The 27,927-nt window shown below is 38.4% G+C and overlaps 1 protein-coding gene across 10 annotated transcripts in view; it reads left to right on the plus strand.

The window, feature by feature from the left end:
• The window catches only part of BLTP3B (bridge-like lipid transfer protein family member 3B), a 92,502-nt gene that overhangs the window by 46,799 nt on the left and 17,776 nt on the right, over nucleotides 1-27,927 (plus strand). For 6 of the 10 annotated variants that reach the window (XM_059681882.1, XM_059681886.1, XM_059681884.1 and 3 more), the window contains 9 exons: nucleotides 1,224-1,307; nucleotides 10,336-10,518; nucleotides 11,040-11,158; nucleotides 13,733-13,874; nucleotides 21,197-21,390; nucleotides 22,706-24,201; nucleotides 24,479-24,648; nucleotides 25,785-25,927; nucleotides 26,585-26,735. In XM_059681882.1, coding sequence (XP_059537865.1) covers nucleotides 1,224-1,307; nucleotides 10,336-10,518; nucleotides 11,040-11,158; nucleotides 13,733-13,874; nucleotides 21,197-21,390; nucleotides 22,706-24,201; nucleotides 24,479-24,648; nucleotides 25,785-25,927; nucleotides 26,585-26,735 — 2,682 coding nt within the window. Of the gene's footprint in view, nucleotides 1-1,223; nucleotides 1,308-10,335; nucleotides 10,519-11,039; nucleotides 11,159-13,732; nucleotides 13,875-21,196; nucleotides 21,391-22,705; nucleotides 24,202-24,478; nucleotides 24,649-25,784; nucleotides 25,928-26,584; nucleotides 26,736-27,927 lie in introns of those variants that run through there. The other 4 variants (XM_059681890.1, XM_059681891.1, XM_059681885.1 and 1 more) reach the window with 4 other exon arrangements.

Genomic DNA, 27,927 nt, shown 5'->3' on the forward strand with positions numbered 1-27,927 from the left:
TAGTTGGTATTTTCTGTTTTAGTGATTTGGAAGGAAAATCCAAAAAATTAAAACAAACCAAAATAACAAAAAGAGGGGTCAAAGTTAAATAATAAGCAAAAGAACAGAGAAAAGTGTTTTCTAAGCTCTTTCATTCCTTACTTTATATATTCCCTCAGAGAATAAGCTGAATGACGTTACTAAATGGAAAGCCCCTCTACCAAAACACAGTATTTCTGTTGTACAGATGTGTAATTAGTTCTCTGCTATTCTAAAATCCAGAAAGTTCTGAAATGTTTCTTCTTAGGTTTGTGAAAAACTTGCTCGAAAAACTACTTAAACACATTGCTATTTATCATCTTTATTTTATCCACTTAGTGTAAATATTTGAGTTTTGCTGCATAATTACTATTTTTTATTACTTGGTGCTGCCTTCAAATCTGCTTAGAATATGATGTGTCTTGCATATATAGATACCATATTACTTTCATAAAATATTTAAAAAAACTGAATTCTGAAATATTTGGCCAGGAGTTTTAAATGAGTGGTTGTAAGTCTATACTAGAAATTCTGCTAGTTGAAATAAATTAGAGTTATCAAATTAATGCAGTGTGTGTGTACATAACTTTTGTCTTAATTTGTATTTGATTTGTCCATGCTATTTTAAAATTTGATTTTTATGTTGGAGTTACATTAACTTAGGTACTTCTGACCTTAATTTAGCTATGTGATCTTAGACAACTTATCCAACCTAATAGACTCAGTTTCCTCTTCAGTAAGAGAAAAGATGATATAGTGTAGTAGTAAATATTTTCTGGGTTCAAACCAGCTCTACACTTATTGGCTGTATGACATTAGCCTATTTTACTTAACTTCTTTGTGTCTTAATTTCTTTATTTAGAAAATGGGCATACTACTAATAATAGTACCTATCTTATAGGGTTGTTATGAATAGCAAATGAGTAAGTCTACCTAAAGTATTTAAAACAATGCTTGACATGTGGTTAGGGTTATAAATATACAAGTAGATTGCATCCTCATTTTTAATCCTAGTACCTTGCAAGGGATTGAGGCTTAATACTTATTAGATTGAATTGTATTTCCTAAAATCCTTAACGTATTATTCATGATAATAGAGAGACAGTTATTACTGCTTGTACTGTAGGTGTGGTAAATTAAGTGTTTCTGATATTTGCTTATTATTCTCTTCACTTGCTCTCAAATCCATTTTTTTCTTTTCGCAGAGTCAAATAGACGTATTACTGGAGGGGCTATGCAACTGTCTTTTACAAAATTGACTATAGATTATTATCCGTATCACAAAGCAGGTATGTATAACAATTTCTTTAAATGATATAAATCTTGTATTATATTATAAAACCAATTTATTTTACTTTGATGTAATTTTTTTGTTTTTTTATTTCAAGAAAAATGATTTTAAATAGAATGTTATATGCAATAAACCTTAATATTTCAAGAAAAACGATCTTAAATATAATAATGTTATATGTAATAAACACCAATTATTCAAGAAAAACGATCTTACATATAATATTACATACAGTATACATTAATATTTCAAGAATAAAAGGATTTTAAGTATAATAATGTTACCAAAACTGTACTAACATAGTATGATATCACGAAAGTTGTAGGAAATATTAAAAATCTGCAAATAACAGGATTACTTCTATTATATTCTAGAATATTTTTCCCCTCTCTGGCTCTCTTTTTTTTCATCAGTTTATGTTGTTCATTATTTTCCACAAATGAGTGAGATCATATGATATTTGTCTCTCTCCGACTGACTTATTTCGCTTAGTATGATGCTTTTAAAGTCTATTTTGTTGGATATGAGTATTGCTACTCCAGCTTTTTTTCTTTTCCATTTGCATGGAAAATTTTTCCCCATCCTTTCATTTTCATCCTGTGTGTGTCTTTTGTTTTGAGGTTCGTCTCTTTTAGACAGCATATAGTTGGGTCTTGTTTTTATATCCATTCAGCTACCCTACACCTTTTGATTGGAGCATTTAATCCATTTATATTTAGGGTTATTATTGATAGCTACTTATTTATAGCCATTTCAATTCTGTATGGCTAGGTTTCTCTCTCTGTTTCTTTTTGGCAATCCCTTACAACAAATCCCTTTAGCATTTCTTGTAATGCTGGTTTGGTGGTAATGAACTCCTTTAGCCTTTTTTTTTTTACTGGGAAGCTCTTTATTTGACCATCTATTTTGAATGATAGTCTTGCTAGATATAGTAATCTTGGTCTCAGATCCTTGCTTTCCATTACCTTGAGTACTTCATGCCATTCCCTTCTGGCCTGTAGAGTTTCTGATGAGTAGTCAGGTGTCAGCCTTATAGGAACTCCTTTGTAGGTAACAGTTTTCTTTTCTCTTGCTGCCTTTAAGATTCACTCTTTGTCTTTAATTTTTTGCCATTTTAATTATGATGTGTCTGGGCCTGGGTCTGTTTGGGTTCTTCTTGTTGGGGGTTCTTTGTGCCTCCTGAACTTGTGTGACTTTTTCCTTTACCAGGTTAGGGAGTTTATTTCTTCAAACACCTTCTCTATGCCTTTCTTCCTTTCTGCCTCTTCTGGCACACTTACTATTCTAATATTGTTACGTTTCACTTTGCCCCACAGCTCCCTTAAGCTGTCCTCCTGTTTTTTAATTGTTTTTTTTCTTTTTGGTTCTCTAATTGAGTGATATTTTCAACTCTGTCTTCTAATTCACTGATTAGATCTTCAGCTTCCCCTAAGCTGCTGTGTATTCCTTCCAATGTGTTCTTTACTTCTGTTATGTCATTCTTTATCTCAGACTGTTCTTTTTTTCATAGTTACTATATCTTTTTCCATACTGGTGAGCATTTATTTTTTATTATCTTATTATTTTTTTAAATTAAATCTTTATTGTTCAGATTATTACAGTTGTTCCTCTTTTTCCCCCCCATAGCTCCCCTCCACCCGGTTCCCACCCGCCCCTCCGCCATCACCCCCCCCCCCCCCCCGCCACTGTCCTCATCCATAGGTGCATGATTTTTGTCCAGTCTCTTCCCACATCCCCTCCCCTTTCCCCCCCAAGAATAGTTAGTCCACTCCCTTTCTATGCCCCTGATTCTATTATAATCACCAGTTTATTCGGTTCCTCAGTTTATTTATTCACTTGATTTTTAGATTCACTTGTTGATAGATGTGTATTTGTTGTTCATAATTTGTATCTTTACCTTTTTTTTCTTCTTCCTCTTCTTAAAGGATACCTTTCAGCACTTCATATAATACTGGTTTGGTGGTGATGAACTCCTTTAGCGTTTTCTTATCTGTGAAACTCTTTATCTGACCTTCAATTCTGAATGATAGCTTTGCTGGGTAAAGTAATCTTGGTTGTAGGTTCTTGGCATTCATCACTTTGAGTATTTCTTGACATTTCCTTCTGGCCTGCAGAGTTTCTGTTGAGAAATCAGCTGACAGTCATATGGGTACTCCTTGTAGGTAACTGACTGTCTTTCTCTTGCTGCTTTTAAGATTCTCTCTTTGTCTTTTGCTCTTGGCATTTTAATTATGATGTGTCTTGGTGTGGTCCTCTTTGGATTCCTTTTGTTTGGGGCTCTCTGCGCTTCCTGGACTTGTAAGTCTATTTCTTGCACCAGGTAGGGGAAGTGTTCTGTCATTATTTCTTGAAATAGGTTTTTAATATCTTGCTTTCTCTCTTCTTCTGGCACCCCCATAATTCGGATGTTGGTATGCTTGAAGTTGTCCCAAAGGCTCCTTACACTATCTTCATATTTTTGGATTCTTTTTTCATTTTGTTTTTCTGTTGGGTGTTTTTTGCGTCTTCGTATTTCAAATCTTTAACTTGATTCTTGCGATCCTCTAGTCTGCTGTTGGGAGTCTGTATAATATTCTTTATTTCAGTTGGTGTATGCTTAATATCTAGTTGGTCCTTTTTTATATCCTCTAGGGTCTCACTAGATTTCTTGAGGGTCTCACTAAATTTATCGGCAGTTTCTAGAAAATTCTTGAAAAACCTTAAAAGTGTGGTTTTGAACTCTATATCCAGTAGTTTGCTTTCCTCCATTTCTGTCATTTGTGACCTGTGTCTTTGTCTCTGCATTTTGGCTGCTTCCCTGTGTTGATAGAGTGGCTTTCTGTGCTAGGTGTCCTATAGGACCTAGTGGCTCAGCCTCCCCAATTACCTGAGGTGGACACTCTTGGTGCACTCCTTTGTGGGCTTTGTTCACAGTCTTGTTGTAGTTAAGCCTTGATTGTTGTAGGTATCACTGGGAGGAACTGACCTCCAGGCCAATTGGCTGTGAGAATCAGCTGTGTCTATGGTGGGAGAACTTCTGTGCTGGAGACACCCTTCTGGGGCAAGACTTGCTTCGTTGGGGCTTTGGTGCTCACTGAGTCTGCCCCCTGAGTGTGTCCCTTATGGATCTGAGGAGTTGTAATCTGGATGGTCCCACTCTGACCACTGGGTACACTGGCTCTTGGATCTCTAAGGAGGTGCTAATTTAGCCTCTGCCTGAGGCTACCTAGCAGGAGCTAGGGAGAGATCTGTAGATTCCTCTTATTTGTTTGGGTTTTGGAGGTGCCCAGATGAGGCCCAGCTATGAAGCAATGCAATCTGCTGTGGGGCCTTGGGCCTTCTTTTGGATGTTCTGGGTCTCTCTGACCCAGTTTTAGTTTGTTAGGTAATTTTAGATTGCAAAGGGCCAGGCCATTCATATGCAAAATCCTCTGTGCACAGCTTGGGTGGTGCGGGGTCTCAGGGAATCAACAGGGCAGAGCAAACAGCTATGGCTGACCCTCAGCCCTGCCCTAAGAGTCCTCTGGTTTCAGTGTCCCGCCGTAATCGCTGCAAGCACCTCTGAGAGAAAGCCGCCTTCAAGTTCTACCCGCTGCCAGACAGTCCAGTTTTGCCCCATATGAGTCTGGGTCCCCAGAGACTCACCCGGAACTGGAGTTCAGAGCCGTCAGGAGCTTGTGACTCCCTCCCGATTGAAAAAGACAACCGCGTCCTCAGTTGCCAGCCCTTTCCATGTGCGCCTCCGTACCTCTGCACTTTACTTCTGCACCTCCTCTGAGTCTCAGTGTGCTTTTCTCTTTCCTTCTAGTTGTAGAATTCCCACTCAGCCAGCCTTTCTGTGGTTCTGGATGATGTCTGTTTTGTCTTTTAATTGCATTTTTGAAGTGGTTGTGCAAGGCAGCAATTTCAGTTGTTTACCTATGCCGCCATCTTGATTTCTCCTGTTGAGCATTTTTAACATGATTACTCTGAACTCTGTTTCAGATAAATTTCTTTCTTTCTTTTTTTTTTTTTTAAAACACATTTTATTGATTTTTTACAGAGAGGAAGTGAGAGAGACAGAGAGTTAGAAACATCGATGAGAGAGAAACATCGATCAGCTGCCCCCTGCACGTCCCCCACTGGGGATGTGCCCGCAACCCAGGTACATGCCCCTGACCGGAATCGAACCCGGGACCCCTCAGTCCGCAAGCCGACGCTCTATCCACTGAGCCAAACCGGTTTCGGCCCAGATAAATTTCTTATCTCTGCTTCATTTATCTCTTCTTCTGGAGAATTCACTAGTTTTTTCATTTGGGGGTTGTGTCTTTGTTTCCTCATTTTGGTTGTCTGTTTGAATTTTCAGCCGTGGGCAAACTATGGCCCGCGGGCCAGATCCGGCCCATTTGAAATGAATAAAACTAAAAAAAAAAAAAAAAAAAAAGACTGTACCCTTTTATGTAATGATGTTTACTTTGAATTTATATTAGTTCACACAAACACTCCATCCATGCTTTTGTTCCGGCCCTCCGGTCCAGTTTAAGAACCCATTGTGGCCCTCGAGTCAAAAAGTTTGCCCACCCCTGTATTAGGTAGATCCTCTTCACCTCTCAATCTCTATGGCAGGACAGTGTTAAAGGCTGTTTCTGACTAATTGGATCAGGCAAAGACTCAAAGCCACCAGATACCGCCTCTCTCTACAGACTAATAGGATTCTGACTTGAATTGCCCCGAGGCAATCATCCTAAGGTGTAGTGAGAGTTTTTTCAGCAGGGTGGAACAGTTGCTTCTGCCTGGAGTCTAATTGTTATTTTTTATCTCTTAAGTGGCCCCAGGGCAAGATGTTTTCCAATAGGATGTGTCAACTGTCTTTCCCCCAGGCAAGGCAGATGTCTATGTGGGAAAGGTGTCCTCTGCTGTGTGAGGGAATGATTCAGCCCAGGAAACTTGGGGTGTCTGCCTTCTGAACTCTGTCCTCCGAGTCCCCTGTCCTGGGTTCTGGTCTCACAGCTCCAGTCCACTTCACCCTCCCTCTGCCAGAGCATAAGGTGGGTGGCTCCACAGGGAAATTTTGTGCATTGGCCCTTTAAGACGGTGCCTGAACTTTCAGCTGCCACTCCCTGGCAGACAGCACCCCACTGCTTTTCACAGCTAGTTGTTATCTGGCTACCTTCTGCAGTTTGGTGTTCTCTGCTTGGGAGCCCAGCTTCTGGATTAGATACCAGAGTTCTCAGTGGCACTTCCCCCCCCCCCCCCCCACCACACACACACACACACACACACACACACACACACACAGCTGAGATATCTCTTTGGGACTTCACTTGCCATCTGTGGGTGCCTGGCCAGCCCTTTGGCACCTCCACCCCTCCTTCCAGTCTCTATGTGGTCTCCACCTTTGGTCCTTGGGTATCAAGGGGTCTCTCTTGTGAGTTTTCCGTTGATTATTCAGGAAGCCTTTCTGTATTTCAGTTGTAATTCCAGTTTATTCCTCTCCCCTGATAGAACTCTTCATTGCATTCTTTTCTTTAGAATTGAAATGAAGACAAAGGCCTAAATTAGCTTATTCGTGTTCTTGCTCTTTTCAGACTGAGCTCCATCCTGTCTATTTTTCTCCAAACTGCACTAGAAAAACAAAGTCCGCCCTTTCATTCCCCCTTGTGTGGCAGGGCCTCTGCTGATGGAGTGCTCTCTTCTTCACACTTAGAGAGCTAATGTAATTTTTAAAGCAAAAGGAAATCAAGGCTTTTGTTTTTTTCCCCCCTATAGTGTCTTACCAAGAAAATATAATTGCCATAGGAAATTTTCATGCATTTTATATTGAGGTTTATGTAGATTATTAGAAAGTATAGTTGTTAGACATTGGCAATAATCTAAATAACTAATTTAAAACTTTTTTAAAAAATCATAATACAGAGGATATATATTTGTGTTATTCTGTTGTTACCCAAAACGTTTATTAATCAATATGTTTAAATTTTTTAATGATATTTTTAGATTCTTAAAAAATCAAAAAAGAATTTAAAGCAAAAGAATAACAAAGATTTTAGCTAAGTCATAGAAGTCCAGGTACATTAAAAAAAATATTTCTCTATTTTTGAAATTTTGTCAATAAATAAGATTTAATTAGGCTCCTTAATAATCAAATATTGATAGGTTCCTCACCTCAAATAATTTATAAAAGCAAAAGAATGTATGTTTATGGCCAAATTAAGTAATTTGACCTTATGCACATCTCTGCATTTTGGTGGTATGTGATTTGTTGTTTTTAATTCACACAAATAACTGAGTTTTCTAGGATTTTAAAAAGTGATAACATTTTTCTGTTTACAATTTGTTATCTCCCATTGTTTGTTTTTTCTATATCACTACCTGACAGCTTTTAAAGATTGTACTATTTGTTTTGTTTTTTGTTAGAGGGGCTTTTTCTTATATTTTATTTCTCTGGATTCATAAGTTGGCTACATATACCTAAAATATTTTTAACAGTAGAAATCATTCATATTGTGAGGCAAAACTTTTAGTTATAAAGTAGATTTTCTTTTCTTAACCCTTTTATATACATACTAGAGGCCCGGTGCACAAAAAATTGTGCACTCAGGAGGGTCCCTCAGCCTGGCCTGTGCCCTCTCGCAGTCTGGGACTCCTCGGGGGATGACCACCTGCTGGCTTAGGCCCGCTCCCAGGGGATTGGGCCTAAGCTGGTAGTCAGACATCCCTCTGGCAGCCCGGCAGCCCTCGGGGGATGTCCACTTGCCAGCGGGGAGCAGGCCTAGCTGCAGTCGGACATCCTTAGCGCTGCTGAGGAGGCAGGAGAGGCTCCCACCACCACCGCTGTACTGGCAGCCATCAGCCTAGCTTGTGGCTGAGCAGAGCTCCCCCTGTGGGAGCACACTGACCACCAGGCGGCAGCTCCTGCATTGAGCGTCTGCCCCCTGGTGGTCAATGTGTGTCATAGTGACCAGTGATTCCCAGTCTTTCTGCTGTTAGGGTCAATTTGCATATTACCTTTTATTATATAGGATAGAGGCCTGGTGCATGGGTGGGGGCCGGCTGGTTTGCCCTGAAGCATGTCCCGGATCAGGGTGGGAGTCCCGCTGGGGTGCCTGGCCAGCCTGGGTAAGGGGCTGAAGGCCGTTTTCAGACTGGCTACACCCCCTTCAGGGTGGGGCTCCCTGCTGGGGTGCCTGGCCAGACTGGGTGAGGGGCTGAGGGCCATTTTCAGGCTGGCCACACCCCCTTCAGGGATGGGGGTCCCCCCTGGGGTGCCTGGCCAGCCTGGGTGAGGGGCTGAGGGCCGTTTGCAGGCTGGCTACACCCCCTTCAGGGATGGGGGTCCCCCCTGGGGTGCCTGGCCAGCCTGGGTGAGGGGCTGAGGGCCGTATGCAGGCTGGCTACACCCCCTTCAGGGATGGGGGTCCCCCCTGGGGTGCCTGGCCAGCCTGGGTGAGGGGCTGATGGCTGTTTGCAGTCTGGCCACAGCCCACAGCCACCCAAGCTCCCAGTAGAGGCTGGCTGGAAGCAGGTATCTGGGATTTATTTAGCTTCTATAATTGAAACTTTGTTGCCTTTTGCGGAGGCCACAGCTGGCCAGGGCAGGCAGGAAGCTTAGCTTCCTCCACCACCGGGGCAACCAAGCCTCCGGCTTGCTCCAGCTCCATGTCTGCCGGCCGCCATCTTGGTTGGGTAAATTTGCATATAGTCACTCTAATTGGCTGGTGGGCGTGGCTTGGGCATAGCGAAGGTACGGTCTATTAGCGTCTTTGTCTTTTATTAGTATAGATTTCTTTCATTAGTTGCTACAGAGAAACATAATCCTGATTTTTAAATTATTTCTGTAAAAAACATATATATAGATCAGGGGTGGGCAAACTTTTTGACTCGAGGGCCACAGTGGGTTCTTAAACTGGACCGGAGGTCCGGAACAAAAGCATGGATGGAGTGTTTGTATGAACTAATATAAATTCAAAGTAAACATCATTACATAAAAGGGTATGGTCTTTTTTTTTTTTTTTTAGTTTTATTCATTTCAAATGGGCCGGATCCGGCCCACGGGCCGTAGTGTGTCCACGGCTGATATAGATACTAGAAATTCGTGCATGGCCGGGGGGTTGGGGGTGGGATGGGGGTAGGGTCTCTCAGCCTGGCCGGCGCCCTCTCCAATTTGGGACATCCCTCTCACATTCGGGACCGCTGGCTCCTAAGTGCTTGCCTGCCTGCCTGATGCCCCTAACCCCTCTGCTTGCCTGCCTGATCGCCCCTAACCACCTCTGCCTGCCTGACTGATCATCCCTAACTGCTCCCCTGCCCCTCTGATTGCCCCTAACTGCCTCTGCCTTGGCCCCGCACCCGGGACCCAGGCTTCCCTCCTCGGGCTGGCCACAGGCACCCGGGACCTAGGCTTCCCTCCCTCTGGCCAGCCACAGGCACCTGGGACCAGGGGTGGTTTTGCCCAGGCCGGCCGCAGCCACATGTGCCCGGGACCGTGGGCGGCTTTGCCCTGGCTGGCTTTGTCAGGAAGGACATCCCGAAGGTGGTCTGGAAGACATCGGGTGTAATTAGCATATTGTCCTTTTATTAGTATAGATATCTTTATGACTGATGTCTATCTTGGGAATTTTTATCGATTTCTTCAGTTTTTTAATAATCCTCATCATTTTTATGGGTAAGTTTTTGTCAATCACTTTTCAATGGATCTTTGATGAAAAGACTATTTTCTGTGCTGGTGTTCTCTGGGATTCTGTCTGGTGGAGCTATACCAGGTGGTGGAGCATTCAGTGAAGGTACACCAGCAGTGCTGCTTCCATTGGAAACTTTGAGTGACATTTTAGCAAGGGTTGCTTCTAGGTGGAAACCCTCCTAGATTATTTCCTTTTGATCTTCTTTCCCTCTATTCCAAATGTTTGCTCATATTTTCTAGGAATATTAAAACCTGTAGTAGGTAAAGGCTATAAATTTATTGGGAAAGTGAAGAATCCCTTGAATATGAATAAATCTCACTAAAAGCATAAGAGAATAAATGAAAATGGTGAACTTTTCAGTGCAATTTCTTGTTATTCATTTTTCAGGAGATAGTTGTAATCATTGGATGTATTTTAGTGATGCAACCAAGACAAAAAATGGATGGGCTGACGAGTTGTTACATGAATTTGAGTGCAACGTTGAAATGCTTAAACAGGCTATAAAGGATCATAATGTAGGTTCACCACCTAAATCCCCAACACATGCCTCTCCCCAGCACACACAAACAGGTATTTTACTTATAACAACATTATGGCATTCCCCTGATATTGTATTTATGGCATTACCCTGGTGTGTGTGTGTGTGTGTGTGTGTGTGTGTGTTCCTAAAATGGCGGTTTCTGTGAATAACTATTGTGTTTAATTAGTGTATGAATATCCTGCCTCTCATTCAGACCATATGTGTATGGAACACAACACTTTTTAAAAATATATAAGGCTAATACCCAGATAGAATATTTTGACTCTTAAATGTTTAGACTTCTCACTAAATATTTCAGCCAAAAGTTATCACATGAGAGTACCTTAAATGTGATGTGATTCCTAGTTAAGGGCTAATCAACATGAAAAAATAATCACAGTAACTTAACATTTTTATATCAATTTACATATATTAGTAAAGTATTTCCACATATATTGTCTCATTTGAGAAATCAGAGTTTACCTTTATTTTTAGTAGCTGTCATAACAGTAAAAGAATGACTGTTGGAAAAAAATATTTGCAGTAAACTGAAAGGATTTTTTTCCCACAGAGAAAGACTCTGCTGTGAAAGGGACTTCCAGAATACCTTCAGTGTTTTCTCAACAGTCCAAAGCTAAGTTAATGTCTAGTTCTGTTGTGGTTAGACTTGCAGATTTCAATATATATCAGGTATGTTTCACTTTTTAAATTAAATCTTCTGATAAATACGTTTAGTATCTTCTGCAAGCAACTTTTCTAAACTAATGCCACCATTTTGTTTTAAAACATCTTGACTAGTTTTGTGAAGTGACTAAATTAGATAGGACAGAAAATATTAGTTCATTAATTTCTGTGTGTATAGTTTCCCAGGGTTAGGCTCATTGTGTGGTTAAGCTCGAAGTCCTTTTAAATTGCCAAGTCTGCACCAGACTTCTGATAGCAACTCAAGTTCAGGAGTTTCCATAAGCTGCCCACTGATTGGAGAATTCACTGGAAAAATTCACAGAACTTGCTGAAATCAGTTATAGTCAGAGTCACATTTATTACAGGGGAAAGAATTCAAATTAGAATCAGCCATAGGAGAGCATAACATGGAGCCTGGGAGGGTTCTAAATTCAGAACTTGCTTTTTTCCTTAGGACACCTTAGCCTCCTGACATGGACATATACCAGTATGCATGAAATATTGCCCACGTAGTTGAATTCATTCTCTAGGTAGACTGATACCCTGTGACCCAAGATGTCCACCTTAGGCACTACTAAGGCAATCAAAATGTGGCCAGTCCTACTCTGAGACATCTTGTGGGCATAAACTATCATGTTGTGGTCCCGGGGTCATCCACCATGAGTAGGAAATTCCGATAGCTTAGAATTGCCTCCCAGGGGCAGGGACAAAGGCCAGACCTTTCTCTGTAGTCCAGATTCCTTATTACACAATTGTCTTAGTGGAAGAAACTAAAATACCTTTTTGCTTTATTGAACTACCAAGTATTGTCTGTATAGTGCACATAATTTTATAGCTAAGAACTCTATATCCTATTTCCACTAAAAATATTATTCGGGCTATGATCTCACAACATGGTCTAACCTCACAGTCCTTGAGACCAACACAATAGAATATGTGATGTATTTTTTAAAAATAAAAGGAAGTATTTCGCCGAAACCGGTTTGGCTCAGTGGATTTCAGATGTGTATTAACATTTATGAAATGTTCTCATTTATTTTGATAAGCCTATGACTCTGAACTTAGTTTTATCTGAAAAGTTTTCATTTTACTCATTGATTTTCAGTTGAGGCCAATTTCGCTCCCTAGGGGATATTTGGTATTGTCTGAGGACAATTTTGGTTATCACAGTTGGAGGAGGTTGCTACTGACATTAGTGGGTAGAGACCAGTGATTCTGCTTAACATTGTACAATGTACTGGATGGCCCCCACAACAAAGAATATCTGGCCCTAAATGGTGCTAATTTTGGGAAATCCTGATTTAAGAGTTGTGTGTGTGTGTTTTTTATTGTGCAATTGCTTCTTTCTTTACATTCTATACCTAGTGCATTTCATTTGAAACAGACTTTAAATTAGGAAGGAGATTTGATAAATTTAAATGGTAATGAATTATCCATAATCTCAAATGGTTGAAGGTGAAATATGGTAAAGAAATTCCACATATACAAATACAAATACACGAAAACAAAACAACAGCAACTGGAAGAAAATAAAATAGAATATTCATTCCATTTTTAATAACTTTCTAACTATTAAAGGAAAAGGGGGAATAAGCCATTGACTATTAAAATAACTTGACACTTTGACTTGAAAAGGATTTATTTTCATATATGCAGAGAAAAGCTTCTTAATTAGATAATATAAAGAACTGACTTAAATTTATAGACTACAAATAATCAAAAGGTTTGATTAGTAACTTACATAGGAGAAAACTATTGAAAAAGCATTTCACTTTGTGAGAAATATACATGTTTGTTGAATGAATGAAAAAAATTACTTGTAGATACATCTCTAGTCTACTAAGTAAGCATAAATAAGTGAAATTGATAAAACTCTATTGGTTGAACTTTGGGGAAATTAGTATATACATTTTTAATATAATTATAAATCATCAGTTTTGTGGTGAGTATAATGAGAACCTTAAAACTAATAGTGTATTTTTAATAATTTAAAGGATTTGAGAAGCATAATTGTATTATTTTTATTGTAAAATATATGTAACATAAAAATTACCATCTTGATCATTTTTAAGTGTGGAGTTCATTGGCATTAAGTATATTCACATTGTTGTACAACTATCACCACTGTTTATCTTCATAATTTTTTATCATCTCAAACTAAAACTGTATATAATACTTTTCTTAATAAAGAAATTTGAGTAGGGAATTCTTATAAAGTATATATTAGAGAAGCTTTTTAATCTTGTGGACTTAAAAACTATGTCCAGACCCTGCCATTGACTTATTTGTATTATCTTATAGAAATATTCTGTCTGTTATCTTAAGGCTCAAAATAATAAGTTTGCAAGGAATGTTGTACAAGTTGATTTTGTAATTGATAATATTCCAAAGAGATTATAGTTTTCTGAATAGTTGATTTTAAAATAACTTAATGTGAAGTTAATTATATAATAAAATTTTCTTTGGAAATTAACCATTCAGAAATTATTGGAAGCAGTTTTAAGAGTTTGAAGTGATATTTATGCTGCATAAGGGCTTTGATATTCAGTGTTACTTTAGGAAATTTAATTATTTTTTTAGGTCTCTACAGCAGAACAATGTCGTTCTTCCCCCAAAAGTATGATTTCTTGCAATAAAAAATCCCTGTATCTTCCACAAGAAATGTCAGCTGTCTACATAGAATTCACAGAATATTACTATCCAGATGGAAAGGATTTTCCAAGTAAGAGGGTTTCCTGTTTTGTTATCATTTGTTCAAGACTTGGGAAGTTGTTTTTTTTCTTGCTAAGTTTTTTAGTTTTATAAATATGAAAAAAGAAGCAAAGGTCCATTGTTCTTTACTCTTGTTATCGTTGTGTGTAGTATACGATTCTAGTATAGCCTTTTAATATATTATTATTTGTTCATATGTTCTTTTCTCTCACTAGCTTGTAGGATACTTGATGTCAGGAATTATGTAGTATTTGTGCTTCATTTTATCCCTGAATTTTTACTTATTTTTATACTTGGTGACTGTTTAATGACAGTTAGGCTATTTATAGAATAAGATAATTTTTTCCCTTTAGTCAAACTCCATTGATATTTCTGCTACATAAATATAAAACTGTATTTAATTGGAAAAAATAAATAATGAAGTTATCCTTTTATCTACACAGAATTTTTTGGCCTGGTTTTAATGTCCATATATATATACCTTGGACAACTTTTGGCATTTGTCTTTAGTTAAACATATATTACATGAATTTTTATTTGTAACCTACTTTGTCTGCTTAAAGTTAAAATGATTCTACATTTGTGTTCTTTGAATGTTAAAATTCTGTTTTGTCTGTCTCCATTGATCTAGGAGTCCTTCAAACTAAAATTTGCCTTGTTTATGTGGTACCTTTTTCATTATTGCAGTTAAAAATCGTAGTTGAATAAAAGTGTTTAAATGAAATAGGTTATGTTATTGGGAAAAAATTTTTTTACGTCCTCTCTTTAAAAATGGGATTCCAAAATAGTTTGACCTACTTTGCCCATTTGTTTAATATTGACTTAATATAGGTTCTTAGTTTCAAAGGGGATTTCTGATCTCATGCCTTTGTTACATAAAAGGAAGGTAGCCTGCCCTGGGCAGTGTGGCTCAGCTGGGTATCATCCCGTACCACGAAAGGTTGCTGGTTCAACTCCCAGTCAGGGCACATGCCCTGGTCGTGGGCTAGATTCCTGGCTGGGCGTGTGCAGGAGGCAGCTGATCAATGTTTTGCTTTCACATCAATATTTCTCTCTCTAAAAATCAATTTAAAAAATATTTAAAAACAAAAGGGGATAGCCTGGAAATTACTTTGGAGAAACAAACATAGAACTATTTTATCACTTTAATTTTTCTTTGTGCCAGATTTTGGGATCTAATCCTCACCGCTTTAGGTTTTCAACAGTCTTGTGTGTTTCTCATTCGTTTGTTTCTTCTACCTTTCTGTCTAAAATGATGAGAAAATTAAGATAAAGATATTTGCTCAGCACCTTATAAACAGTAGAATGGCACAGCTGAAACTCAAGCATGGGTCTTCTAAATCGAAATTCATTTCTCCCCACTGTTTCCCCAGGCATTCACAGCCATCTGTCTATTATTGGGTAATCCTGTTGTTTCCAGCCCTCTCCCACACCTCCCAAAATTGTTTTCCTTAAGTAATGCATCATTGAACTAGTAATTTTTCTTCAGAGTAAAGGCTAGTTTCCAGGATTTCTAACTTCTAATCTAGGTTTATTTCAATCAGTTTTATTAACATGTGCCAAAGGAATTAAAATCTCATTTTATAATCTATACATTTTTTCTGATACAAATATAAATTTTCACCCAGCAATTTAAATTCTAGACCCCTAGATATGTAGGAGTGGAATTGCTAGGTTATGTTTTAACTTTTTATTACGGAAAATTTTCAAACACACTTAAATGTTAAGAGGGTAGTATACTGAATTCCCATGTATAGGGATCCACTTTCATTCCTTATGTTTCATTTCTCTGTTAACCTATCTAACTTCAAAAACATATAACTTTTTCCCTAACCGGTTTGGCTTGGTGGATAGAGCATCGACCTGCGGACTCAAAGGTCCCAGGTTCGATTCCGGTCAAGGGCGTGTGCCTTGGTTGCGGGCACATCCCCAGTAAGGAGTGTGCAAGAGGCAGCTGATCGATGTTTCTCTCTCATTGATGTTTCTAACTCTCTATCCCTCTCCCTTCCTCTCTGTAAAAAATCAATAAAATATATTTAAAAAACACACGAAAAAAATACAACTTTTAAAATAATTATAAATGTAAAAATGTTTATTATATATTTATAAACTGCCAAAATTTAAAAAATAGCCTATAATTTAGCGCAACTTCTTCTAATACCTAAGCGTATTAGTGTGATAGCACTGCCATAACAAAGAAGCACACACTGAGTGGTTTAAACAACAGAGCAGAGGCTCTGGCCCTGGCAGCGGGTGTGAGCGCCGGGTGGGACCACGGTGCACAGGAGTAAAGAATTTTCAGTAACCATCAGAGGCTTGCCCCAATGACAGCGACTGGCGCCCTGCCTTGGTCTGGCCCCTGGTGGTCAGCGCATGTCATAGTGACCAGTTGTTTGGTTGTTCTGCTGTTCGGTCTATTTGCATATTAGCCTTTTACTATATAGGATTGTCTCTTTAAAAGCCTTATCTACATATGCATTCACATTCTGAGGTACTGGAGATTAGAACTTCAGCATATCAATTTTGAGGGGACATAGTTCAAACCATAACAAGAAGTATTGTTCTGTTCTTTTTTAAATAATTAAATCTTTATTAATCAGATTATTACAGTTGTTTCTCTTTTCTCCCCACATAGCTCCCCTCCACCTGGTTCCCACCCGCCCCTCCGCCATCACCCCCCCACCCCCCTGCCACTGTCCTCATCCATAGGTGCATGATTTTTGTCCAGTCTCTTCCCACATCCCCTCCCCTTTCCCCCCCAAGAATAGTTAGCCCACTCCATTTCTATGCCCCTGATTCTATTATAATCACCAGTTTATTCTGTTCATCGGATTATTTATTCACTTGATTTTTAGATTCACTTGTTGATAGATGTGTATTTGTTGTTCATAATTTGTATCTTTACATTTTTCTTCTTCTTCCTCTTCTTAAAGGATACCTTTCAGCATTTCATATAATACTGGTTTGGTGGTGATGAACTCCTTTAGCTTTTCCTTATCTGTGAAGCTCTTTATCTGACCTTCAATTTTGAATGATACCGTTGCTGGATAAAGTAATCTTGGTTGTAGGTTCTTGGCATTCATCACTTTGAATATTTCTTGCCATTTCCTTCTGGCCTGCAGAGTTTCTGTTGAGAAATCAGCTGACAGTCATATGGGTACTCCTTGTAGGTAACTGACTGTCTTTCTCTTGCTGCTTTTAAGATTCTCTCTTTGCCGGGGTCCAACCCCAGCAGGTCCAGGGGTTCCCAAAGGCGTAGACGGAGTCGGCGAAGAAGGAAGGACACGGAGAGAGTGTTCAGTTGATCAGCAGCCTAGCCAGGATCTCCAGCCAAGTTCTGGTCTGGATCTCCAGAGAGGTTCTGCTCAGGATCTCCAGCCAGGTTCTGTGTCCATGTTCTCTTGCTAGGTTCTCCTGGTTCTCCAGCCAGGTTCTGTAGCCATGTTCCCTCGCTAGGTTCTCCAGCCAGGTTCTGTCCAGGTTCTCCAGCCAGGTTCAGTCACCAGGTTCTAGTCAGGTTCTCTTGCCAATTTCTATAGTCAGGTTCAGTCCAGGATCTTTTGCCATGTTCTCTCCAGCGAAGTTCTTCTGTCTCTAGAGAACGTTCTTTGTAGGTTCTGTGCCTAGGTTCTGTCTCTCTTGGTTCTGTCTTCTAAGTTCTGTCTTGTTACATCTGTATTTATACCAGTTGATTCCAATCCTATCAATCTCTATTCCAAAGGTTAGGGCGTTTCTTATCTCCATTCTAGGGAGTAAAGATTATGTAGCTTAAGCATAATTGTTCGTAGTTAAAGTGATTAATTACCCGCCTGGCACTTAGTTAAGAGGTTTTATTCCCTCCCTAACTTCAGGGGAAAATCCCTACCTGGGGAAACAACCTTTCTCAGAGACCTTGGTTAAAACACATAGTGCCAAGAATGTGAGCAAACATATTAAGAACAGTATGCCATATATGCCAGGTCCCTTGAAACAGCAAGCATGGACCGGCTCCCGGCATCTCTTTGTCTTTTGCTCTTGGCATTTTAATTATGATGTGTCTTGGTGTGGTCCTCTTTGGATTCCTTTTGTTTGGGGTTCTCTGCGCTTCCTGGACTTGTAAGTCTGTTTCTTGCACCAGGTAGGGGAAGTGTTCTGTCATTATTTCTTGAAATAGGTTTTCAATATCTTGCTCTCTCTCTTCTTCTGGCACCCCTATAATTCGGATGTTGGTACGCTTGAAGCTGTCCCAGAGGCTCCTTACACTATCTTCATATTTTTGGATTCTTTTTTCGTTTTGCTTTTCCGGTTGGGTGTTTTTTGCGTCTTCGTATTTCAAATCTTTGACTTGATTCTTGCGATCCTCTAGTCTGCTGTTGGAACTCTGCATAATATCCTTTATTTCAGTCAGTGTATGCTTAATTTCTAGTTGGTCCTTTTGCATACCCTGGATGGTCTCACTAGATTTCTTGAGGATCTCACTACATTTATTGGTGGTCTCACCCGTCTTTTTGAGGGTCTTACTAAATTTATCGGCAGTCTCTAGAAAGTTCTTGTAAAACCTTAAAAGTGTGGTTTTGAACTCTATATCCAGTTGTTTGCTTTCCTCCATTTCTGTCATTTGTGTCCTGTTTCTTTGTCTCCGAATTTTGGCTGCTTCCCTGTGTTGATAGAGTGGCTTTGTGTGCTAGGTGTCCTATAGGGCCCAGTGGCTCAGTCTCCCCAATTACCTGAGGTGGACACTCTTGGTGCACCCCCTTGTGGGCTTTGTGCAGTCTTGTTGTAGTTAAGCCTTGATTGTTGTAGGTATCACTGGGAGGAATTGACCTCCAGGCCAGTTGGCTGTGAGAATCAGCTGTGTCTGCAGTGGGAGAACTTCTGTGTTGAAGACACCCTTCTGGGGCAAGACTTGCTTCGTTGGGGCTTTGGTGCTCACTGAGTCTGCCCCCTGAGTGTGTCCCTTATGGATCTGAGGAGTTTTAATCTGGATGGTCCCACTCTGACCACTAGGTACACTGGCTCTTGGATCTAAGGAGGTGTTAATTTAGCCTCTGCCTGTGGCTACCCAACAGGAGTTCTGAAGAGATCTACAGATTCCCCTTCTTTTTTGGGGGTTTGGAGGTGCCCAGATGAGGCCCAACTGTGAAGCAGTGCAAGCTGCTGTGGGGCCTTGGGCCTTCTCTTGGAAGGTCTGGGTCTGTCTGGCCCAGCTGCAATTTGTTAGGTAATTTTCAGATTGCAAAGGGCCAAGGCATTCATATGCAAAAGCCTCTGCCACAGCCTGGGTGGGCGGGGTCTCAGGGAATCAACAAGGCAGAGCAAACAGCTATGGCTGACCCTCAGCCCTGCCCTAAAGGGCCCCACATCTCAGTGTCCTGGTAATTGCTGCAAGCACCTCTGAGAGAAAGCCGCCCTCAAGTTCCGAGTTTGCCCGCTGCCAGACAGTCCAATTTCTCCCCGTATGAGTCCTGCGTCCCCAGAGACTTCCCGGAACTGGAGTTTAGAGCCATAGGGAGCTTGTGACTCCCTCCCGATTCAAAAACAAAGCCGCGTCCTCAGGTACCAGCCCCTTTCCCCGCGCTCGAGCCTCCGTACCTCTGCACTTTACTTCCGCAGCTCCTCTGGGTCTCAGTGTGCTTTTCTCTTTTCTTCTAGTTGTAGAATTTCCACTCAGCCAGCCTTCCTGTAGTTCTGGATGATGTCCGTTTTGTCTTTTCCTTGTTTTTTTGAAGTTGTTGTGGGAGGCAGCAATTTCCAGTGTTTACCTATGCCGCCATCTTGGTTTCTGTATTGTTCTGTTTTTATTGCATGCTTCTTTTACATATTTGTTTTACATCCTGTTCTTTTCTCTTAATTATAGGAGCATATCCCATGTTTCTCCAAGTTCATTTTAAATACTTTAATAGCTAAATAATTATCTATTTCAGAAGTAGACCCCCATTAGAAACTGCATATAGATCTTTCTGCTGCTTAGAGCACCAGGGTTCTTCCTCTGTCTCAGATCTCAGTCAGGGTCCTTTGCTTTTGTGCTCTAGCCTTGAGGACCACATTTGCTGTCTAGTCTTTTCTGTGTCTGTCATCATCACTTAATATATACTTGAGATTCCTTCTCCTTTCTTCCCTTTCTCAGCATCCCACTTCCTTGCTATTTCTGACAAGCCCCTTTACATCCCAATTGAATTTCTCTGTTGGACTTGAATTATAATCTTGCTATTTTCATGTCTGTCTTGTGTAATAGTCTATGAACTTTTTAAGAAAAGGACCATACCCTATTTTTAAAAATTAATTCTTTGTGCTTAACACAATTCACAAAATTAGTTACCATTCAGTGAATCTTTGCTAAAAGAAAGTAAATGAGAGAGAGAGAGAGAGAGAAAAGAGAGAGGGAAGGAAGAAGGGAGGGAGGGAGGGAGGAAGGAAGGAAGGAACGAAGGAAGGCAAGCAGGCAAATAAATCCTATTCAGGACATTGTTATAATGCTATCTTTACTGGTATCTCACCACTTGAGCCTATTTTCCTTAAATTAATATAGTTTAAAATTTCTAGATATATATATACTACTTTGCTTTGGTAGAAGTAAATAGGTCTGAATATTTAGAATAAAATATCTTCATCAAAATGATCTGAAAATAATTTTGGCTTTTATGATGCAAATATATGTGGATTTCAGGAAGTGATATACACTCTAATTATAAATATTACTTGAACATATATTGGCACTAAAACATTTATCTACCCCTAGGCATTCTTCTATTTTGGGAAGCTATGAAAAAGAGTATTCATTTGATCATTTAAGGGATAATTGAGTTTTCACTTTGCACTAAGTACTATGGTAGGTTTAGGATTAAGGGGAGAGTAAAACTGCACGTGGTCCCTCCTGTCAAAAAGATTTGCCTGGTTTACCACTTTCATAAGAAATTAATCATTAAGACTTGGTTCTTTCATTGTGGAGGATTCATATTCAGATTCAGGTAGTAAAAGTCCTTATTGAAATAAGGGATTAACGATCACAACTTTGGTGTCATAATTCATTAAAGAGGTAAGGTTTTTTGAAGTTTGCTAATTGGTACTATCACATTAGGAAAATAGATGTAAACAGTATTTCCCATTTATATAGCTAGTTTTAGATTAAGTTACATATTTTTTTAGTTAGTGAAACAAAAATTTGTTTTCATCTGTCTAAATGTGTTTGCTATCAATCCACACGTGTCACTTCAATTTTGGGAAGAACATCTGAAAATCTTTTTACCTAAATTGAAAAAGAATAAAACTTGTTAAAAATGTCTTTTCTGTTCTCAGGGAAGGTTAAGAACTATCTGTTTATTAAAAATCTTTAAAAATTTTTTTTCTCCACAGTTCCATCTCCCAACCTTTATAGCCAGCTGAATGCACTACAGTTTACTGTGGATGAAAGAAGTATTCTGTGGTTAAATCAATTTCTATTGGATTTAAAACAGAGCCTTAGTCAATTTATGGCTATATACAAGTTGAATGACAATTCAAAATCTGATGAGCATGTTGATATTCGAGTTGATGGCTTAATGCTAAAGGTACCATATAAACAAGTGGCTATGAGAACATAACCATTGTTTTAGAAGAAAAGTTAACACCATTTTAATTTCCAGAATTTAAGAGGGGTGCTCAATTTAAATCAGCTTCATTGTGATCTTAATTTTGATTTTGAAATTTGTTTTAATTTTGATTTTCAGTTATAGAAGCTTTAAGAGACTTTTCCCTGCTTCTTTATCTTTCTTTTATTTATTTTTCATTGCTTATCCATTTGGAGGTAATCAGTAGAAGTTTAAGTCAGTCATTTTTTTTCATACTTCTCACCAGAGCTGATAAAATTTTGTTTTAAGGAGAGTAAATAATACAATGAAGCTTTAAAATTATATCTAAGTATTATTTATTCACACTTATTCTATTATTAATACCCAAAGGTAATAGAAAGTTGCTTTATATTATAGCCAGGTAACTGGTAGTCTGAATTCCTTGGATATTTAAACTTTAACGGAAGGAAAATTAAAAAAAGAATAACAGTTTAGTGTAGTAAATAGAATAAGACTTGGGCATGGATGAAAATTTCAGTGCTGATGGAAGACTAAATTTATGTACCTTTAATTCTCTGTAAAATAAGGTTAATAATACTTAACAATTACAGTGCAGAAATGTTTCAAAGATCTTTAATATTCAATATAAAGAAACACATTTTGTGATATTTATAATTATAATTTAAGATACAATTATATAATGATCTTTACATTTTCTGAGTATGAAAAGTTTTAAAAGCAATCACTTTGAATTCTTTGATGTATCTTAAGCATTGGGATTAATCATCTCTGGAAAATTATTTTAGTAAATAGTTGCACCTATACACTTAAGTTTATTTTCTTAATTGTTTTCTCCCAGAAAAGTGATTAACATCTATCAAGTCATTCCATTTACTCATGTATTCATCCTCCAAATTCCTTGAACCTCAAATATCTTTAAAATTTTTCCTTTTTTAAACTTGGCACTTTCTTATATGTACAGGGCATAAGTAAGCATTTAATAGTACTGATTTAATTAAAATTTTTTTAACTTTGTGATATGTTATATGCAAATATATTTGTATGCTATGCACATTATTCATTACTTATGTTTGTTTTTCAAGCGTTTCTTAGTGGTAAATCACTTAAATCCTTTTAACTCAGTTTAATAAAAAGATTTTTTGGGGGGGAGAGTATTTTATGTCTGGATAGGAAGCTAGTATTTTGAGGGGTAATATCAAAAAGAATTCCTGAGCTAAGTCATGTTCTTGATTATTTTATCTTATATGGATTTTAATATATTTTTATTTTTTAAAAAATATTTTCTCTTTTCTAGGTTGTTATTCCTTCTGAAATGAAATCTGAATGTCATCAAGATCAACCGCATGCAATTTCTATTCAGAGTTCTGAAATGATTGCCACAAATACAAGACACTGTCCAAACTGTCGACATTCTGACCTAGAAGCCTTGTTTCAAGACTTTAAAGATTGTGACTTTTTCAGTAAAACATATACTAGCTTCCCCAAGTCAGGTGACAGTTTTAATCTTCTACATCCAATCTTCCAGAGACATGCTCATGAACAAGATACCAAAATGCATGAAGTTTATAAAGGAAATATTACTCCCAAGTTGAGTAAACACACTCTTAAAACTTCTGCTGCCACAGATGTTTGGGCTGTGTACTTTTCTCAATTTTGGATAGATTATGAAGGGATGAAAAGCGGAAAAGGACGACCACTAAGTTTTGTAGACTCTTTCCCTCTTTCCTTCTGGATTTGTCAGCCAACAAGGTATGCACTGTCTCAAAAAGAGCTTCAGACTTGTAATCAAATATCTCTAAATACATCACAAAGTGAATCTAGTGATCTGACTGGCCGATTGAAGCGGAAAAAGCTCTTGAAGGAGTATTACAGTACAGAGTCTGAGCCCTTAACAAATGGAAGGCAGAAATCTTCCGATACATTTTTAAGATTTTCCTCTTCATCAGATGCAGATATTCATGTCCTGGTTCATGTTCATAAACACGTCAGTATGCAGATCAATCACTACCAGTATTTGTTCTTGCTTTTCCTCCATGAATCACTTATCCTCCTTTCAGAGAACTTAAGGAATGATGTAGAAGCGGTGACTGGCAGTCCTGCTAGTCAGACATCCGTTTGCATTGGAATTTTACTTAAAAGTGCAGAAGTGGCTCTTTTACTACATCCAGTGGAACAAGCAAATACTCTTAAGTCTTCTATTTCTGGAGGTGTGAACCCAATAGTTCCCGATTATTTGCCTACAGAAAACAGAGAATTCTTATCTTCAAAAAGGAAACAAGTTAGTAATGGTATCAATCAAATTAGAAGTGTAACTGTTAATCATATGTCAGAGAACAGATCTATGAGTGTTGACCTTAGCCATGTCCCTTTGAAGGATCCTTTGCTTTTTAAATCAGCTAGTGACACAAATCTGCAAAAAGGTATTTCTTTTCTGGATTATTTGTCAGATAAAAATTTAGAGAGAATAAGTGAAGATGAAAGTAGTGGAATTCTTTGCAAAAGTGGCTCAGAACAAATTGGATTAGAAACAAGGGACAAAAGGAAATTATCTCATACAGATTCAAATAGTGTCTTAAACTACAGAGAACATTCAGACATGCTGTCATTTGATAATGATGGTAATCAAAATGTGCTTTCAAGTAGTTTAACTAGTGAAAGAAATGAAACCATAAAGTCGATCTTTAAAGCTGAAGATTTGCTCCCAGAAACAGCTTCACTCACTGAGAACCTGGAATTCAGTAAAGAAGAAGCACCCACAGTGAGAACACTTAAATCACAGTCATCTTTAAGGTAACAGTGTGCTATTGGGAGGGGGCTGGGGAGTTTGTGTGTGAGCGTATTTTGATTTTGGACCTGAAATCGCATGGCAAAATATGGCATTGTTAGAATTAACACATGGAAGAGCAGGTTCTTCAAAACATGAAAATACTTTAAGGTTATATTTATAAAATATAATTTATAAATTTGTGGATACTGTATACATGTTTTTATTTTGTTAGAGGTATTTTTTAGAAAGACTTTTTTACGTTATATGTGATGATCTTCTAATAATTTTGTTTGTTAACAGTGGGAAGCCTAAGGAACACTGCCCACCGAACCTGGTTCCACACTGTACATCCTACAAGAACATAAAAAGAAGCTCCTCACAAACCTCATTGGATACCATTTCACTTGACAGCATGTTATTGGAAGAACAGTTGTTAGAAAGTGATGGAGTTGATAGTTTTCTGGAAAAAGGTAAAACAATACAATAAAGCATTTATATTATATCTATGTATCTTATATGTGCTTCTTTTAACCATATCTTTCTCTTTTTTGTGTGTGGCTGACATCTAGCATTTATTTGTATATCCTATATAATGAAAAGCTAATATGCTAATTGTCCCCTCAACCTGGAGTTCGACCAGGGGGCGGGGCTGGCCGGCCAACTGCCTGCGGCCCTTCCCAGCTGGCCGCGTCCCCTCCCCCGACTGGTCCTGCCTGATCAGCCTCGATTGGGGCGGGCTGGCTGGACCCCACCCATGCATGAATTCATGCACGGGCCTCTAGTAGATCATAAAGCAGAATAGCATTAAGGCTACTAGCACTCTTACAGAGACTTCTATATGTGAAATGTTGATTAGGTGACCTTAATTAGCATGATGATTCTTAACTATGTGGTCCTAGGACAGGACTCCAGACTGTATCTACTTAGTTCCATAGCAGGATTTGCTCATGGAAGCTTATTATATGGTAGTAAATATAATAAGAACATTGAGACTATGTTTTGTATGTCTTTGGCTTTTCTAATCTTTCTAGTAATTTACTAATTTTTCTAGTAATTTTCTAATAATTGATCTGTGACAGACACTTAAAAAAATTGTATTTTACCTCAGAGAATTTGAGAAATATGGAAATAATAACAGCACATTGATAAAGTATGGCAGGTAGATAAGAGTGGAGAATGATTACATTGATGGTAGTGGAATTAACTTCATGTAGACGATCATTAGAAGCTACTGTAGGGTACTAAAAAGAAAAATTAAGTGGTCAGACTGGAATTATCCAATGTAGAACAGAGTAAAGCGGGCCACACTGGCTGACCACGAACCTGCTAGTTACAGAAGCACCGTGCCTGCATGGAGAACACAGGCTGAAGTCAGCTGTGGTAGATTTCAGACTAAGTTTAGGGCTTAAGTATCTCTAACATTCTATTGTGAGAAGTTATTATTATTTGCTAACTAATTACAATTTAATTTTTCTTTGTTTATTGTCTTTTAAACAAGGCTATGCTTAGGAAAAAGTTAAAGGGATAGCCCATTTTGGTTAGATAAATAAACATTTTTGGATTATTGGTAAAACTGATTTTATTAGTTTATTTTGTATTATTTCAGTTATTAAAAAGAACTCAAGTACAAATTGCCAGAACCCAGCAAATAGTGCAAATGCCACTGCAAACCTACAGAATTGTGGTGAAACCTCTCCAGATGCCATCAGTACAAATTCAGAGGGTGCTCAAGAAAACCATAATGACCTGGTAATCATTTCAGAAATTTTATGAAGAGAAATGCCAACTTAATGTGCTCACATGTTAAGACATTAATATATAAAATGATCAGATTGTAGGTGATTCACTTTGTTCTCTCTTGAAAACTCATTTTCTATTCTTGAAAATTCATCTTACTGAATTGTTTTTCTCTGAATTTCACTTAAAAATTTTGTTTTTTTGTATTGAGGAGGGGAGGTTCTATCTTTTTTCATCTTTTATTTTTCACCTTTATTTTAGTTTCAATTTAAATATACTTTGAAATAGTTTGATGATAAGATTGGTAGTTCCTATGAGGGGCTTTCTACAAAAGAAATATATTACTGGTTTATTTAAGCCTCTTCACCCAGTGAGATATTTTGTGGATGATTTGGAAAATATGTTCAGCTTTTAATGAAAATAATTTCTCATGGAAATGTCATGTAATCAGTCTTTGTGTTCAAAAAATTCTTCTCTTGACTGAGTAAGAAGAAAGGGGGCTGAAATTTATGACAATAATGTAGTAACCACATTCTTTTGATCACAAGTATATATTTGGTTTATTAGGCCTAAGTTGTATTTTTAGAGATTGTAGTTTCCTGAGTTATTTTTTAAAATTTTTGTTTTAATTACTTGCTATACTAATATTATTTATGTAATCATTGTTAGATGTCAGTCGTGATGTTTAAAATTATTGGTGTTAATGGGGAAATTCACATCCGAGGGGAAGATACAGAAATCTGTCTTCAAGTGGACCAAGTGACACCGGATCAATTAGGCAATATCAGTCTTCGGAATTACCTTTCCAATCGTTCAGTAGGTGAGATTTTAATATGACTTAAACTTTTTTTTTTTAATACCTATGACTCATCTATATATATAAAAGGCTAATATGCTAAGTATCCCTCCGCCCGTCCAACTGGTTGCTATGATGCATACTGACCACCATGGGGCAGGCACTCAACGCAGGAGCTGCCGAGTGGCAGTGACTTTGCAGCGGCAGTTCTCGGGTAATGCACCCCAAAACCAGAGAGGAGGGAGCCCGATTCCTCGTGGGGCCGTGTGATTCCACCTTCAGCCGTGGGTTATGTTGTTGCTGGGGCACTGTCGGCCCTGAATCAGGTTTACTGCACGCTTGCATTTGCGTTTCACACCCTGTACGATAGCAACTTTGCAGAGTACCCTCTTGCACTCTAGGACCCCTTGGAGGATGTTGGAGAGCCGGCTTCGGCCCAATCCCTGCAGGCCCGGCTGAGGGACCCTACCTGCCGGAGGGACCCTGCTTACTCTGTAGATGCCCTTTGAGCCACAGTGCCACCCCAGGTGTGGCCGGCTGGAGAGGTACTGTGGGAGGTTGGCTCTAGGGCATGTCTGGCCCGTCTTACCAAGTACTGCCCCACTGGCCACCTTCTAATTAATTTCTTTTTAATGTGCACAAATCCATGCACCGGGTCACTAGTTACCATATAAATGAATTCAAGAAAAATTACGTTTACATTAGAGACTTGTTTTACATCAGTTTATTTTCATGTTGATTTAGAAATATAATCTGTTGAGGATATAAGGGTCTGAGAAAACTGAGTTCTTTCTATATGAAAAGAGTGATATAGTAATCCTAGAAGGTCATATTTAGGTCCATACTAGAATAAGTGTCAATTTCTATATTCCATATTTTTGTTTATAAGCAAACATTTCCAAATACTTGGTATTTGGAAAAATCACGTATCCTGTTCTTGTGGTTCTGTATTCTAAGATCAACACTCTCCCTTGGACATAGAGGGATATAAACAAAAAAAATGCAGGGTATGAAGAGGAAGCCATCCCTTTTTCAAAGTTTAAATAAAGATATTTATGGTTTTTAGTCATTTGAAGAAATGATTTCTTTAAAAAATATATTTTATTGATTTTTTACAGAGAGGAAGGGAGAGAGATAGATAGTTAGAAACATCGATGGGAGAGAAACATCGATCAGCTGCCTCCTGCACATCTCCCACTGGGAGATGTGCCCGCAA

Source organism: Myotis daubentonii, chromosome 2 (genome assembly GCF_963259705.1).
Source record: "Myotis daubentonii chromosome 2, mMyoDau2.1, whole genome shotgun sequence".
Lineage (NCBI taxonomy): Eukaryota > Metazoa > Chordata > Mammalia > Chiroptera > Vespertilionidae > Myotis > Myotis daubentonii.